Source organism: Thermobia domestica, chromosome 6 (genome assembly GCF_964235325.1).
Source record: "Thermobia domestica chromosome 6, izTheDome1.hap1.1, whole genome shotgun sequence".
Lineage (NCBI taxonomy): Eukaryota > Metazoa > Arthropoda > Insecta > Zygentoma > Lepismatidae > Thermobia > Thermobia domestica.
This window is the reverse complement of record NC_137459.1, coordinates 127,271,031-127,289,015: the sequence shown is the minus strand read 5'-3', so window position 1 is coordinate 127,289,015 and position 17,985 is coordinate 127,271,031. Positions and strand designations below refer to the sequence as shown.

The window sequence follows — 17,985 nt, the reverse complement described above, 5'->3', positions numbered from 1 at the left end:
TACTTTCTCCATAGTTCCTGTCCACATCAAGGTCTGAATTAATAAGTAACGACTTATGGTAACAGCTGACACAAGAACTGCTCATTTTTTGACTAGTGTTTTAAGTTACTAGGTTTACAATTTTAACTTCTATTTATTTTAATTTCTTACTACATGAGTCACTGAATTTCAAACATATTTTTCATGTGAGTTTAGCTTTGATAGAGTCTACCTACGAACATTTTGTTCATAGGTATAACAGGAAGTTCGGGTTCTTCTTGTTAGTACTTTCTTTCAAAGAGCTAAATTGTAGGTCTTATTATTCTGTTCAATTCTATAGATATTCGGTACACACTATAATTGGTTTCAGATAAAAAGAAATTTTCAAACTTAAACAATTAAGAAAACATTCTCTGTCTGTTGTGTGGATGAACTTGATGTTCGTTGCTGTCAGACATAAAAAATAAATAAATAAAACAAAAAATGGCTCTTCTTCCCGAAGGCTGATTATATCCTGTTTGAATAGCTGGGGCCACTTAACACAGCGGAATAGCTGGCCAGTTACATTCCCATGGGATTCATAATTGATGTGAAAAGTAGAAAACATGATAAAGGAATAGCTTGGAGAGTAGGGTAAGAGTTGAACCCACCACATACCAAAACTGATTAATGGCTTCATTACACGTGTTTTAGTTAATATTTCTTCGATATAAGGAGCTAAGTAATTGCTTTTTATGGTATGTAGCCTTAAAAATGTTTTTTAATTATAAGGAACTGATTCAACTCCCTTGGCGAGGTAATTCCTGTAAATGGCATTCTATTTTTCTTCTTTTTAGAAGAGTGAGGAGGGCTTATCGGAAAAGAGCTGGACCAAAACCTATTCCTGCAATACGCTATTGTTCCAAACATATTGACTTCGGGCGGAAACTGAATATCTGTAGTGTTACTTGTACAACGGTAAATCAAGCCTGACTGCTAAGAACTGTCTTCTTGCTTGTATCCAAACGAAGTCTAATTATAATCTCCAATTTCATTACACATCCATACACTATTTATATAATTATATGCTTTGTTTATCTATGACCAACAATTAAAATAACGCGAAGCAACATTGTGTATTTCACAGTGTATATATGTTAGCTACCAAATATACACACAATTAAGCAATAAAAAATAAGGAATTAGCAACAAAATAAATGATTGGTAATTTAATGAACTAGACATTCATTTTATACAAATTATGTAATAGCAGAAATTAGAAGTTCATTTTCATTAGCGTGATTTTATGACACGGGACCTACCATGAAGTGAAATTCAAAACACCACTCGTGTTTTTATCCGAGTCAAGCACTAAAACAAAAAGTCGAACTCGAGACTAAAGCATAAAAGACACGTTTATTGGCACTCGTGTCACGAACGGAATCAGAATATTCTTGAATTTTCAGTTGAGCAATTTACACTACTCTAGTAAGACCTGTAAAATATTCTAGCTCCTTAACATTCCGACACGAATGGGTGTTCATGGTCAGTAATGATATTCCGATAGCTAGAAGTCCTCATGGTGCCCACCATACGCATTACTGGACACATGGGTGAACAAGTAAAGGTTTCTCAGATCACAATGGAGCCATCATCATCTTGTCGTCGTACTACTGTGCACGTTTTGAGCAACTATTCCCCCAGAAGAGGACGGATCCTGACCCGGCCATCGATGTGGTGAAGGCAGTATTGTGATTCATTCGACAATGGAACGTTGTCTCATTGCTCCGTGGTCCAATAGCGATATACAAGTACCCATTCTAGTCGTAATCGAAGATTCCGTGAGGTTAACACTGGTACAGTCACGAACATAAATAAGTAGAGGTTAGAGTCTTTATTTCTTACGGCTTCAACCTCTATTTATGTATGTTCGTGGCTGTACACGCATGGGACGTCAGCTGTGGAGATCCATATCGAACAGTGTACGGTGAACTGTGTTCAGAGGCACTCATGCTTTGTCCACTGAAAATGTCTACTGTTACCTGTGCCACAGTATGAACCCTAGAGTGTTTTACGATCTCCACAATTTACAACGACCGACAACTTAAATGAGGTGTGGCCACTCCACAGCTTGACGTTTGGTGCTGGTTTTACTGTACTCTTCCCATCTTTGGAAGACACAACCACGGCAGCTTGTGAATATGCGACAAGTAGCACTGTTTTCGAGGTGCTCGTTCCCATTCACCTAGCCATCACAATCGGGCCCCCATCAAACTCTGATATATCGCCGGCCTTTCCCATTATACGCACAAGCATCACATTGACTGAGTGAGTGAGATCCCTGTCACCGTCTGGCGAGAGGTTCTGCTGTATCTCGTGACTCTTATGTCGGTTCCTATGACTTCGTTCAAAACGTAGCGGGAAGTTATAGGGATCTGGTCGATCAGTGTATATTTCTAGCGATATTAACAACAATCTATTTGTTAATATTACATATAATGTGTTATGAAAAAATGTCAACTACATCAAAAGTTCATTCTTGTTTCTTTTGAATGACTCTTACGTGAACTGTGCAGGGTTTACTGTATGAAATTGGCCATTGAAAATTAGTAAAGTGTCATTCCGGAATTTGTTTTATTTAATCTTTATTGGTCTTCATTATCCTCTAAAAGCATAATTAATGTTCTATAAAAGGTGGAGTAACTGCATAAACAAACTTCAAATACATATCAAACTTAAACTGGAAATAAATGTAATTTGAAGTGGTTTATACTAGAACTCAGAAAGTAAAGATTTTTTTTTTTTTTAAATTCATATATACAGATTTTAAAGATTCTTACATCCTGAAGTAATTTTACATTAAATGTATCTACGGTATATACATGATTCGTAGTTTTTGCCTATTCTAACTATTAAAGCATAGAAAGATTTGAACCAGTTGCCGGATATTCCCAGAACACTAAGACGTTGTATTCTAAGATGAATTTGAGAGGAGAGACACTTATTTGCAATCACACGCATCACATGCAAGTGTTCCAGCCATAAAGGTCCACGGAAAGTGTCATTTGGCACTACACTACGGCGACGAGCCGGTGGACGCTTGAAAGCTAAGTATCCCTATTTAGTGTTCTTTTTTTCGCATGCCTGAAATCAAAATGAGTCATACAAGTCTCAGTGGAGGAAGAGACAGAACAGGCCCGTATCCACGGAAGGGCTACGGTGGGACGGGCCCCCCTAAAATTTTCACAGTAGGCATACAAATGAACTATAATATGGTGATGAACTATGGTTGGATTGGGCCCCCCCTCACTTCTACCGCCCCCCCTACATTTTTGGGCTGGCTACCGGCCTGAGACAGAATAAACTCCTACTTCATTAATCAAGAAAATCCTTGCCAAATAGACGGATATCAGGAATTGTGCAGTGAAGTATTACCCTAGCAAAGCTTAAACAAACCATAATAGCATTGTCTGCACAATGACACATTTCCGAAACATACTGAGAAAAAAAAAAGGCAGTAGGCAAAGTACCTTGTACAGACTTTTAGTAGAAGTCAAACCTGGTAACTCTCAACATGTCCAAGTACGGAAGAGACACAGAAAAGAAAAAGAGAACAAACGCCAGAATTTCAGATACCTGAAGTTTTATTGGAAGGTGTCCTATGTTAAATGGAAAAGCAAAGTTGTTCATTTGGACCCTTACCATAAAAACAACACAACATAATTGGGAAACAGTTTCGAGGTGTTCCAGGTTCCCCCACACAACAACATGCACCTTTCTCAAGTCATTTTTGCGTGCCATTATGTTCCATTTATCAGCCTGCTGAGCTGGAAACACTGGTTTCTCATTTAACATTGGGGGCCTTACCAGTGTGGAACCCAAACGGATTGAAAAAAAAATACCATTTTAGACTGAAATCCACTTATTTCCAACAACCTTCTTCAGTTTCCATTTTTTTCGTATCTTGACTTATAACTGAGTTGGCTAATGGCCCTGGACTTTTGATACATCCATTATACTGTATATATATATATATGTGTGTGTGTGTGTGTGTGTGTGTTTGAAATTTAACGTATCTTTTCAGCACCCAGGCAATATGAGAGGAGACTTGCTATTTAAAGTAGAAGCGAATCACCTTTCTAGATTTTAATTGGAGGGAAATGCTCCCACAGAGAGTATTCGAATCTGAAACCACCCATATGGAAAACACATCCCTTAGGGCCATATGCATAGTCGACCACGTAGGGGTCGCCTAGACGAACCGTACCTGTGCGATACCTCAACCTTTCCCTTGACTGTGCAATGCATATAGGTTCTAAAGTGATCTCTCAGGTACGGTTAACACTGAGGACTGGTTGGTCTATCCACACCTCGAGCGAGGCTAAAATTTTGTCAAAAAATTTGAAGGTAAAACTCCGAAGCTCAATTCTACTATGATAAAGCATTAACATCGTAAGCAGCAACTGCATGGATACAATGTATGCTATATCAAAAAATGAAATAAATGTTCTGAACTTTGTTCTTGTAAAGGTGGAAAAATAACGGTGTAAATTAGGAATACAGTCCTTTTTTAATTTTTAGATAAAGTCTGTTAACTCCCACAGAGATATGAGGGGGATATAGAAAAGCGGAAAAATAACGGTGTAGACTAGGAATACAGTTCTTTTTTAGTTTTAAAGTAAAGTCTCGCAAAAAGAAATAAGGAGGATATCTAGCTAGAAAACGTGAGAGGCTGTAGCTTTACAATAGAGATCCCACAAGAAATAAATTGCATATATACCTTTTTTTTTTTTGACAAAATCAGCCCATAGTATTTTCGAGAATGTATTTTCTAAACAATTTTCCAGAAAAAGTTAACCTTAGGAGGGCATAAAAGTTATGTCTATAAATACAGTGTTTTTTTTTTTGGGGGGGGGGGAATTCCATGCAAATAGCATAAAACTTATTATATACTTATTCCTTGAGAGTTATCAACAAATTGCGTACAATTATATAAGATACATACATACTTAGCTAGTACATATAATGAAAGCGACACGTCTCATAACCACGCACCAAACTTTGCAATCTGTTCATTACAAGCAATTTTTTTGCATCTATTACGAATTATGCCAAATGAAACTGGAGGGCTATAGCCGAGGTGCATCCGTAGGGAATGGGCTAATTTGCAGGCGGTTCTACGAAATAGAAAATTTATAGGTAAAATACAATGGGAAGCCCTACATTTCTCGTGAAGGAATGAGTGTGGATAAAAGTGGTTACGATCAATGACAGCATATTGAAATGAATTTTAAGTGATAATGAAAGTATTGTATGTGTAAGTGTGCTCTTCCACTAACCTCTTATATACGTATGCCGCCATCGCTGACGCGCCTGCTTCCTATAGATACACCTGCTCGCTATCACTCGGGCCCCCCCCTAATGAGCTCCTACTCTAACTCAGATAGCATTCGTGCTTTTGGCCACATAGCACAAGTTGATTAGTGTCTTATTTATTGTAGTTTTTATGCCCTACGTCCACACTGTATTTATACTGAGCTCTCCTGAAGAGAATCTGCAAGTAGTAATGGAGCTCTTTATTTAGTGCATGCTCTACTAAAAGAAATACAAAGCTCTAACCTAACCTGAAAATGTAAGAAATGTGTTAAATTTGGTAAAACTGTCTGCTCGAATAATGCTCAAATTAATTCGTAAAATATGCATCAATCTGTAATAGGTGGTCACTAGTACCTAATTTTGCATTATAATTGCATAATTATGAACCCTACTTTTTTAACACTGTTACCATAATCACAGGTACACACATGTCCAAAATTATTGTCGCATACCTATAACTGTCTCTTTGTAAGAATATAATATGATAATGATTTTGCAGGGTACTTTTAATATTAATATGTGCATAATCAGGAAATGTATATTTGTTGTCAATTTCATAGGAAAAGAATTACAATTACGAAAATCAGAATGAGTAAAACAAAATGTTGCTAAACGGACAAGAAAGATTTATTTTCATTTTATTGTTCTTATTTATTAATCTTCTGACATGAAATTTGCCATATACATGTCTTTGCCAATTATACACATACTACAACATAAGAAATAAAGAGCGAATTCGCTATCAAATTATATTCCTACAACAACATATTTATAGATATGCAACAATAATTTTGGACATGAGTGTACATGTGAACCGATGCCTACTTTGAGCAATTACAGGAGCAAAACAGGAGGTTGATGATTGCCACACTTGTCTTTCCTTAGGCATACACCACCATCGCTAATGTGCCTGCTTCTACGGACAAAATCACGCTCTTTGGGGGGATGGCCTCTCAAATTGTGCCCAGCTTGAAATCGAAATAACTGCAAACTTAGCTTTTGTTGGGCACTTAGCACACATTCGTGCATGGTTTTCGCACTTATTTATTTATAACATATAAGTTTGCAAGCACATTATAAATGTGTACGCTGCTGATGGATAGGTAAGAAACCAAGAATGCAGAAGACGTTAGATCATAAGTGGAAAAAATGGATGGTAGCACTCTTCCACTTTACTTATGCTAACTAGGAAATGTAGACTAACACCAACAGGGAAAAGGATGTAAAAGACATTAGAATAACAATTTCACGATTAAATATGCATAACTGTTGAATCAATTTTCCCCATCAGTGATGATTCTTTTTTTTCTTTTTTTTTTTTTTGGTGGTGGCGAATTTTAATATACTGGGGATGAAATGTATTAGTAACGAAAAAACTGGGAATCCACATCGGGCATGATAGGTTATGTGGTCCCGAGGGAATGTTATGGTTATCGGGGAGAAATCCCCCTCGGCTGTTCCCTGAAATAATCACTGGTCCCCGGAAATCAATTCTTAAGCAAATCTACAATCTAATCTAAAATCTACTATCAATATTGTAACACCAAGTATCACTTGCTTATTTTATTTCAGGTAGAAGTTGTTAGTCCACTCTATGATGTAGTATTCAATATTTGTACTAGCGGGAGCAAAATATCCTGCAATCTTCTTTCAGGAATTGGTATATATTTTTAAATTTGTTGCCATCAAAATATGACATTTATTATCGCTTAATCAGCTCAAGAATTCGGTAAACTCATTAACGCACACAAATATTTCGTCGGCACGGAGCATATGAAGGAGCGGAGGAATTAATTAGTATTTTCTGATTTGTGACATTTCGTCCTACTTGATGCCTAGATTCATAAAGGTCGGCAAGCACGAGTTCATAACTCAGAAGTCGACCTCACTCTAACGAAGTGAGTGAGTCCAAGTGAGTCTAATGCCAAAATGATGATGTGTGACAAGGAAATTGCATTGTGTACGTGAAGCCATGTGAGTATGATGTCAAGCTGGTGATGTGAGCATCAGGTCGAAATGCAGTATGTATGATGGATTGATGGCGTGAGCGTGAGGATAAAATCCGAAGCGGGCACCTTTGATCCTGAATAGACTGACAAAAGAATAGAACCCTCTGGTGGGCTTTTAATGCCATAAACTTAATCACATGAAAGATTCTGTCACACCAAGGATTATTTTTTAAAAATTCTATCCTACTGGATTACCTTAAAGAGAAAGTGTGTGCTGTAAAACTATGACTATATGAGATTTTGTCTGCGTGGAATCACATATATAAACCGCACCCTTTAACCGAAGTGGATTGCATAACTCATACGTAATAATTAGTAGTTAATAAAACTTTTATTCGCCTCATAACTCAACTGACTCCAGATATATAAGGTGCCTTCCATTTCAACTCAGGCAAAAAAATATAAAATTGTACCATCACCATCCCAGATATTGTTGAAACTTTTTTTATAGCAACTAGACATGTTTTTAAGAGACCCATATTTTTTTGTTTTGTCGAAAAAAATTTTCCCGCCAAGTAATGGGCCATCAAAGACGGGGAGTACAATTTATGAATTGTAGAAGACATGGAAAATGGTCAATTTCGGAGCCTCACCATTCGGCTATGGAGACAGGTAGAGTTATAATTCTTGTTGTGGTATGTACATAGGGATATAAATAAACTATATTTTATTATAGTTTGGTTTGCGCATGCGTATCTTTTTGTACATAAATTAACAAATGAACGTCAATTTATCTGAAAAGTCGAAGTTTGCGAATTTTTTTCGAGCACTTCCGGTTCGAATTTTAAAATTCTGTTTTCACGGTTGGTAAGACCTAGTTACCCGCTTTCCGAAAAAAAATTTGTATCGCTTCTGTGGCCAACCGTTTTGTCGCAAAAAATTCGAGAAATTGTAAAATTTTCAAAAATCGCCATTTTTGGGCGCCATTTTCTCGAAAACACCATTTTTTAAAATTCTGAAATTTTGTCAGATGGTTCAACTTTACCTGAATAATAAACACACCAAATACCATTCTCGACCAATGCTTCATGGATTAACTGCAGCCTTTTAAAGTTAGCGAAGTTTCGCTAATTTTGATGTCACAGTTAGCAACACTGGGAACAATGAAAGTGCAATGATTTGATGATGTTTGTGGTTCACATTCATTAAATGAAGAATAAATGGTTTTCTTGGCTGTTTTTTTTTATTATTTTGATTAAAAAGGCTCTCTGAAATAGTAAAATGAGCCTCCCTCTACTCCTCCGTTTTCTTAAACTGAAGTAATCTGAGGTGGAAATTACGATTACGAAGCACACAAATTTCAAGTTCACTTACTTAAAATGGTCTTCGGAAAAAAAATTTCATAGATTTTTATTTATTTATTTATTTTTTTTAAATGGACCAATCATTTGCTTGGTTGTTGTCTTCTTTGCTAATAGCATGTAACCGTGCATATGCTTCAATAGATTTTGGTTCACTCATAACTCATCCAGGAGTGGATCTAGGGGGACGATTGCCGCCCTCCCCCCAGAAGAAGAAACTTTCTTATTTATATATAAATAAAACCCATCCCAGAGTTTGGAGCCCTTAAAAGTAGCTCTAAGTAGCAGTATTACAATCCCCCCCCCCCAGAAGTCCGTCCTGGATTCGCCCCTGCGTAGCACATTGTCGATAGTCACAAAACACTTATTTTCACTTCTCTTATGCTCTTCTGGAAACCTGTACCCTGCTGAAGGTTCATGTGGAAGCATAAACAGCACTTAAACTTCACGTAATTCATGATTTATTCATAATATTTCTGCTACGCACCACTGGTTATCATACATATATGTATATAGCAAAAGTTCATTTTTGCAGATTTCTTAAATCTACACTTTGAATTGCAAAAGTTCGATTTTGGGGGAAGTATGAAGTTAGTTCATGGTGACCTGTTACTGCCATAAAAACTTCGCAATTTTCCGAAAGCCAAAGATAACTTCGTTGAATACCAGTTACCGGTCGCATACTTTTCCTTTTTTCTTCCGGAAGTCGTCGAATTCAGTTCCAGGTAACAAAACGAGAGTAATATCCGGAGTTTGTACTTGGACTATACTCACGAATTCTCCTGCGATTTTAGTGGGGACGCGGTGGCTCAGTGGTAGAGCGTTCACTTCCGGTGCTTGGGGTCCCTGGTTCAATCCCAGCTCGTGCCGTTCTGCATTCCACCATTTCATTCATTTCTCATAATCACCGTCTCCTTTAGCCTAACCGGCATAACCGTGGAACGTAAAACTTAAAGTTTTCATTTTTTTCTTCTGCGGTTTTAATACTGTGTATCTGTTTTAGCCTAAGGCTATGACGCGTTGCCACATTCTTTGCCCCCCCTTCCCCACTACCGTCGCAGAGACCCGTGCATGGCCGGTTTCACTGCAAAAACACTGCTTTATCGGACCTGTCTGCATCTCGAACATCTGAAAGCGATTTTTAAAGTGGGATGCAGCACCATCAGAAATCACTGACACGGTTTGGGAAATTGTAGACACCTATTTTCACGTATTCAAACCTTTTTCTATAAAATATATTTTCGCTTTTCTTCGAGTATGTTTAGAATCTTGTCTATGACTATGAGTACATGCGCCGACTCGTGTGTTTTATCGTCGTTTATTACAACAAAACTGTCAATTGTTTCATATTTCGGTGATAACTCTGAATTTCACTTTGCAGAATAACAGTCCAGTTTTCAACGAAGTCCACATGAAGTAAAATAGAATTTGTATCTTGAAATTTTATACGGTGGTTTTCGGTAGCAATTGATTCTCTTTGGATTTTCTTGATGTAGTCATGAATTACAGTTCTTACAGTTAAACCAGCAATGTACGATACGAAAACGGAAAGTGGCACAGTTTTTTTTTTTTTTTTTTAACGAGATCATTATTCTCCCATATGGCATACGTAACCACTTTCATTTTCATCAGGATCAATAATTAAAGACACCACACACATTTCTTCCACTCCAGGACATTCACCACACTCTTGAAGAAGACAGTTGTCATTTTCTACGGATCATACTACTAAAGGAAATAGATCACTCATGACAGCTTCAATACAGGTTGCACCTTTGATTTGTAGCAACGCAGTAGCAGCTAACTTAAAATTTGCACAATACACACACACACACACTTCCCTCTCAGGTTGCGGACTGACACACTTTAGTCGAATACTATAAAATTCCGAGTGACCCATTTTTATGCTGGGATTGTTCTGTTTAAAAATTCAGTAAATTTCTTTGGAACGCGTAAGAAAACGTTTCGATTTTTTTTTTTTAACTTTTTGTCATTTTTCGATCACTGTAATGACATCGCACTTAATTGAGACTGTCTGGAGCATTCCAAATCATACTGAGGTAATAGTTTAGGCCTTTTTTAGATCATCAGAATTCATTGGATGGCCATTTCAAGTAAACTTAAAATTTGTGTTTCGTAATCGTAATTTCCACCTCACATTACTTTGTTTAAGAAAACGGAGGAGTAGGGGGGGGGGCTCATTTTACTATTTCAGAGAGCCTCTTTGTTCAAAATAATAAAAAAAAACAGCCAAGAAAACCTTTTATTCTTCATTTAATGAATATGAACCACAAACATCATCAAATCATTGCACTTTCATTGTTCCCAGTGTTGCTAACTGTGACATCAAAATTAGCGAAACTTCGCTAACTTTAAAAGGCTGCAGTTAATCCATGAAGCATTGGTCGAGAATGGTATTTGGTGTGTTTATTATTCAGGTAAAGTTGAACCATCTGACAAAATTTCAGAATTTTAAAAAATGGTGTTTTCGAGAAAATGGCGCCCAAAAATGGCGATTTTTGAAAATTTTACAATTTCTCGAATTTTTTGCGACAAAACGGTTGACCACAGAAGCGATACAAATTTTTTTTCGGAAAGCGGGTAACTAGGTCTTACCAACCGTGAAAACGGAATTTTAAAATTCGAACCGGAAGTGCTCGAAAAAAATTCGCAAACTTCGACTTTTCAGATAAATTGACGTTCATTTGTTAATTTATGTACAAAAAGATACGCATGCGCAAACCAAACTATAATAAAATATAGTTTATTTATATCCCTATGTACATACCACAACAAGAATTATAACTCTACCTGTCTCCATAGCCGAATGGTGAGGCTCCGAAATTGACCATTTTCCATGTCTTCTACAATTCATAAATTGCACTCCCCGTCTTTGATGGCCCATTACTTGGCGGGAAAATTTTTTTCGACAAAACAAAAAAATATGGGTCTCTTAAAAACATGTCTAGTTGCTACAAAAAAAGTTTCAACAATATCTGAGATGGTGATGGTACATGCTCTGCCTGAATTGAAATGGAAGGCACCATAATTCTCTCCCGTGATTTCTTCCTTTTCTTTTCCACTGTTAGCCGAGTGTGTTCTAGCTAGCTTTGAGAACATGAAATGAAGTGAAATCTTTGAGTTTAACGTCCCAGGTTTATGCCCTTTAGGCTAAGGGAAACGGTGATTAAGACAACTGAATGATTATGGAAGTGATGGAATCGAAAAGCGGGAATGGGAGTAGCCAGAGAAAACATACAAACGATGTTGTCCACCACAAACTTACTTGGTCGGAGACTGAACCAGGAACAGAAGAACAAGGCTAGAATGCTCAACTCAGGTGCGTGAGGTCTCTGGTTAGAGTCCAGCTCGTGCCAAGTAGGCCTTATGGTAGAAAACTGTGTGCATTCGGGTTCTCCAGTTTCCTCTCATTTTCTTTATTCCGCTATTTCGTTCATTATCATCATCGCAGTTAAATTAAAAGAAGCAGAAAGAACATTGACATAACTTGCATTAAACATTCGACATTGGTGAAACATGGGGCTCGAGCAATGGAAGAGATTTTTCAGACTGGAAGAAAACGCTGCAAGTTTCATCACTATCGAATAATCCTTACGACAGTTATACAGTGTCTTATCTGTATTGGCGCAGCACATGATTGTCACACCTTACTGGATCGTTCGTTTATCCAATAGCCAAAGCTTTCCTAATGGCGGTGCCGCATTTATTACTGCACTATTCACTCAATTTGGAAATTATTTTTTTTATAATATGGTGCTTGAGAAATAGCTACTAAAAAAATACCTTAATCATGCATCTGATAGTTTTTCAAAAATTATAGAAAATTTGCAAAGCAAAATGCCATACGATGTATAATTCTGCGAAGTACATTAGGACATTATTCATTCAAACCTTTAGAACTTTAAAAACATGATATTTTAACAGAATCTGAACTATAACACACAGCTGAACTACAACAGAATGAGGTGTGAAATATAGAAGAATATATGTAGTATATTATCATTATACTAAGTACATTATTATTCCAAACTTCGAGTGTTTCTATGAACGGACTTCTTGAAATATTGAAACTCAATAATGTATCTTTTTATTATACTTTGGGTACAGTAATTACAATGACGGATTGAATCAACTTATGCACTGTAGTACAGAGATTAACGCACCAGCAAAAACAGTGAGAAAGAGTCAACTCTGAATCACTTGTTTAAATTTCTATACAATGGAAAATATTAGAAAGGTAAAGAAAAATGAATTACTGCAACTAAGGCTTTATTCCTATTTTGCAATACTACTGGATCATTTTTTTTTTTTTAACTATTTTTCATATTGATTAAAACCGAGAATTTTATTTTTCAATAAAAATAGAACAGTAAGATCAGACTCTATACTTTTGAAGCAACTAATATTTCCATCTTTAAGTATGTCAAAAAATAATAATATATATTGTAAATAGGATACAATAAATAAAGTAGGGTAATATAAAGTTAAGTCTTTTGGTAATCGAATAATAATTCTAGTTAGATTAGCATGGCATACAACAAATATTTTCTTTCTGCTGCGATGACCTTACAGATTTTTTTTTGTTACTGAGCAAGCCGCTTAGTTGTATAGCTTTAGTGTAATAGCTTGTCTAATTTTCAAATAACTTACATAAACTACCTTGTTATATTTCTAATTGGAGCAACTATCTGATTGAATTCAAACAAATTTCACGTAACGAATTGTTTCCCGTTAGCTGAGTAAGGAGAGAAAACGTCAGTTTCGTAAAATTTTACCCATTCTTTTAGTGAGGGCAAGGTAAAAACCTGACATACCAAAAATGTTAAAACTCAGGAGTTACAACTGACAAATTTGTAAGAAAAAAAATACGAAGAAACAAACAATAGCAGTACATGTATTTGATGACTGTACTACCTGTAGGCAAGATTAAAATGTCTGGAAGAGATATCTGTTCAACTTTCGGAACTAAAATAACTAAAAATCGTTTTCGAAGTACATTATTTATCTTCCATACGATCTGATTATATGAAATTGTCTAAAGAAATAAGTAAAAAAATATATAAAGTTCAAAAAAGGTCTAAATAAAATATAATTAGTAAATTAAAATATTAAGAATTTAGTAAATATATAAATAAATCGAAAGATAAGGAATGTTTTACGATGTGTTCCTAGTATAATCCATAAATTTACCAGTAGACTAGTTTGATACACCTTAAGTTCAACAAAAGTAATGCTCATCAGCCAACAAACGGTATTTCTACTATGATTGAGACAAGACAAAACATATACTAGTACTCTGAACACATTCTGATGAATTATGTGATTCGGTTTAGGGTGAAATATATTGTTTAAATATGTATCGGATTCTAAGAGCACACATAAAGCTCTCGTGTACCGAAACAAATTGTACATTTAGATACTGGGATACTTGAAATGAATTACTTTAAAACTATGTAAATAGTTTACCAAGGAAAATCTTTCGAGCAAGAAATACTTGTGAAACAGGACCAGAATAACTGGTGAAGCTCTCAATTCTAGTCAATAGAGGTATCATATTTGTGAATTTTACACTATAAGTGTCACTAAAAATCACAAGACTGGAGTAAAGAAGCTTCGAATACGAACTTTTTCGATTTTTTTATGCAAACTAATGATTGAAAAAACCCCGCTTATATGTAAGATATACTGGGCAAAAGTACACTCTTACCGATATACTGTATCACCATTCTATATTTGTTCACAGTCATAAAAAAAAAATACTGCAAGTTACTAAAACCTACTTTAATATTCAAGGTTCTGCGAATATAAGTTATAAGTTTATCCGAATACATTTCCATGATTTCAGCAATTGTTTAAATCAGCCAATTAATTAGCGAAAAATTTGTTAATTTTTAAATTGTTCATTTTAAAACTGTGTGTTGGTTTTTAAATTTAATTTAAAAACATAAGTATTTGTACGTTGAAAGGAAGATGATATATCAAAATAAAAATATTTGCTTGTTATGGAAAAGCTGTGAAAAATAAAACCTTCAGAAAGGAGGTGGAGTTTTGAAACTACGTAACTCCAACCATTACGGTGTTCATAATAAGGTTCCTCGTAAAGGGAAGTTTTAAGTGCACAGTACCTTTCGTGATGCTGACTTTGAACTTAATACACATTTTACAGTGGATGCCACTAAATTTGTCTTTTTTGTTGTGTATGACCTCTTGCAAAACATAAACAACTAGCGTAACCTACTTGTGTCATCAATAAGCAAAGTCACAGCCATCATTTACATGATGATTTCAAAAAATATATATTGGGGATTGCGCGGTTCTTACCCAGAAATAGTCACAAAAGTCCACCGTCATGATGATATTATACCCATAACACTAGTAATAATATAAATTTCCACACACATTCACATATCTTCACACAATAACATGTAACATGGCGACCAGCTTAGTGTTTCATAGTAACACCAATGGGTGTCGCAGAACACCAGTGAAGTGGATCTTATGGGCGGCGCCATTTTTCAAGCGAATTTAATAAATTCGTAACAAGGTATCAATTGTAACGTTTGATGAAGGCAGTGTAACTTTACAATAATTTGTTGCATTTTGGGTCTTGAATATTGACGAGTAATAAGATTTTATATAGAATAATTATTAAAGCTAACTGTTTCCAAAATTAATGGAACGCAATAATGAAATACCAGAATGGAATGGAATATTCGTAGAGCTTTTATTATCTTGTGATAATCTTGAATTCAGCTACTTCAACATCGGCTATAGGTGAATTTCTGTAAGAATTTTGGTGAAATTTTGTAGTCTACGTTTTATTAAACATTAAATATGACGAATTATTCACTAGTACTTCATATTCTGATGAATTGTATGATTCAAATTAAGGCGGAATATTTTAAATGTTAAAACATGCCGCGGATTCTTAAGAACGTACTTGAAATTTGTGTTGCGGTAAATCAACATATGTATTTGTAGGTTAACGGGAATATTCTAAGTATATAGGTTGAAATTCGTGTGGGCTATTTAAAAATTTACGAACAAGTGAGTTTCGTTTCACAATATAAAATACGGTAGACTTTCAGAGTGTGCAACTTGAATACTCAACCCCGAAGTAGTAGGCATACATCTATAACTTCCAGTTGCAGTAGGGGAATAAGAACAAAGACAGAACCTCTTCTTCGGACGTTGAATCCATATCAAAATGCCTTTAATTGCTATCTGTTATTTTTTGCTCCATGGAGATTAATATTGAAACCAGAAGTGTTTATTGATGTCTATCATTTCCGGTTGCAATAGGGGAATACAATTGGAGGTGAAACATATTCCTGCAATAATGCATGTCGCTATCTACTTTCGTTTTATCCATTATGAGATTAGTGTTACAACTTGAATTCGTATTTTCGCCACTTCCGGTTTGAACAAATGGATAAAACTATTTTCGATACCTCTTACCGTTTTTGGTCAATGGAAATAAGTATTGAAATCACAAATACAAGTAAATTTCAACCACTTCCGGTTATGATAATGTTCCAGGTGGTGATAGTATGTTCTCTTTAAACGCTGAATTGATCGCCAAAATCCACTAGTCGCCATCTATGACCGTTTTTGTTCTATGGCGATCAACATTGAAACCGGAAACGGTTGATTTCCACAACTTTCGGTTTAAATAGAGGGTTAACGAAAGAGACTAAACCGATTCTTAGGACGCCGAATCGATTGCCAGAAACAGCATCTCGATATCTCATCGTTTTTGCTGTGATACCTGTCGACTGGTGTACATTGCCGTTCTACTTCTGACACTTATGGGGCGTTTACACTTGGTCGATTTAGTCGCACGGCTAAATCGACTCGCCGCATTTGCGACTAAATCGAAGCAACTAGGCCGAATCAGATCGATGGATGTGTTCAATTGTTTCAACCGAAATTGAATGCTGCTTGTCGACTCGCTCGCCTCTGGTCGATTCGAAATCGACTGGCAATTTTAAAGATGTCCAAGCAAATAGTAATTGGTACAATTTGCGGTGTTATAGCAGAAGAAAATAGAATCGACCACAGAAAATAGAACGTCTTTCAATTCAGTTGCTAGTCGATTAGTCGCTTTCGATCAAAAAGCGATTAAGTTGAAGTCCTGTTTACACGGTCGATTAAGTTGAAAGTGACGTCAATTCAACTGAATCGAACGCAAATCGACTAAGTGTAAACGCCCCATTACGGATATCATAATTTAAAAGTCTAAAAAAGTAAAACATTGTAAGACTGGAAGACAATAAAATTATTAGTGTGGTTCTGAACTGCAGTAAATAGAAGTGAATGTTCGATTTATGAATTTTCTCGAGAGAGGGAGAGAGATAGTATATAATTTTAAGCAGGAATCACACAGTAAAGTAGAAATGTATGTAGAAGAACAAGTCAGTGCTGCCAACTTGATTTTAAAAGATCAAAAGGTACTATCTTATTTTAGAAGAGTACATTTCACATTCATAAATTATTAACTTCTCTTAGCATGAAATGCACTCTTAGTGCCTTAACAAGGGTTTCTTAACGAAGGAGTTGACGCAGATAGACTTTAGGAGAGCTAAGTATAAAACACGAATCAACTTAAAAACACTAATTAACTCATGGTAGGTGGCCACTAAAGTAGAATGCTACCTAATCGAGTCAGGGCAGAAGCGCAACAGGGGGGCCGCGGGTTTCGTCCGTAGGGAGCAGGTGAGCCAGGGGCGGTGATTATATGCTTAAACGTGGATGGTGTGAAAACATTTCATATGGCATAAAAACATGACTTACGTGTGACACAGCTTTGCGATACTTCAATGATTATTTTCTACACTGCCTACACATAGTACTTCACTTCATCTTATCTTCGTTATGGAGTACCGTGATGAAGAGGACGCTTTGCATTTCATACTTCTACCTTATTACACAAGGAAGTGATAACATTTCGATATATTTTGATTACTTATATAATCATATTGTGAAATCAAGTAACATATTTCTTCCGTAGATTTTACAAATGTATGCCCCTTTAAAACTGAATAGCACCAGGCAAAATATAGGGTGGGGTACACTAGTACCCAAAGTAGGGTCTCAGGGTTAAACTCCAGTTCATCATCACTAGCCAGTTTGGTAATTTAAGAAATGACAACAAAATAATTTATATCGATTGCGAGAAAAACACGAGAATCTTTTTTATCTGAGCTATATTAGTAACGAAAAAAGGAAACAACATGAATATTTAACAAAGGGGACACACTAGATCTCCTAGCATACTGCAAATGAAATGTCGGTACTATATCTCAAGCAGGCGCGCACTC

The 17,985-nt window shown here is 35.9% G+C and overlaps 1 protein-coding gene across 5 annotated transcripts in view; it reads right to left on the bottom strand.

Moving 5' to 3' along the window:
• LOC145688193 (F-BAR domain only protein 2) overlaps positions 1–15,179 on the bottom strand; it is a 274,258-nt gene extending 259,079 nt beyond the window's left edge. For 2 of the 5 annotated variants that reach the window (XM_081762063.1, XM_081762064.1), the window contains exon 1: positions 14,987–15,179. In XM_081762063.1, the coding sequence (XP_081618189.1) occupies positions 14,987–15,016 (30 nt within the window). In that variant the 5' untranslated portion in view covers positions 15,017–15,179. The remainder of the gene's footprint in view (positions 1–14,986) is intronic. The other 3 variants (XM_081762065.1, XM_081762067.1, XM_081762068.1) reach the window with 2 other exon arrangements.
• Positions 15,180–17,985: the final 2,806 nt, after the last annotated feature.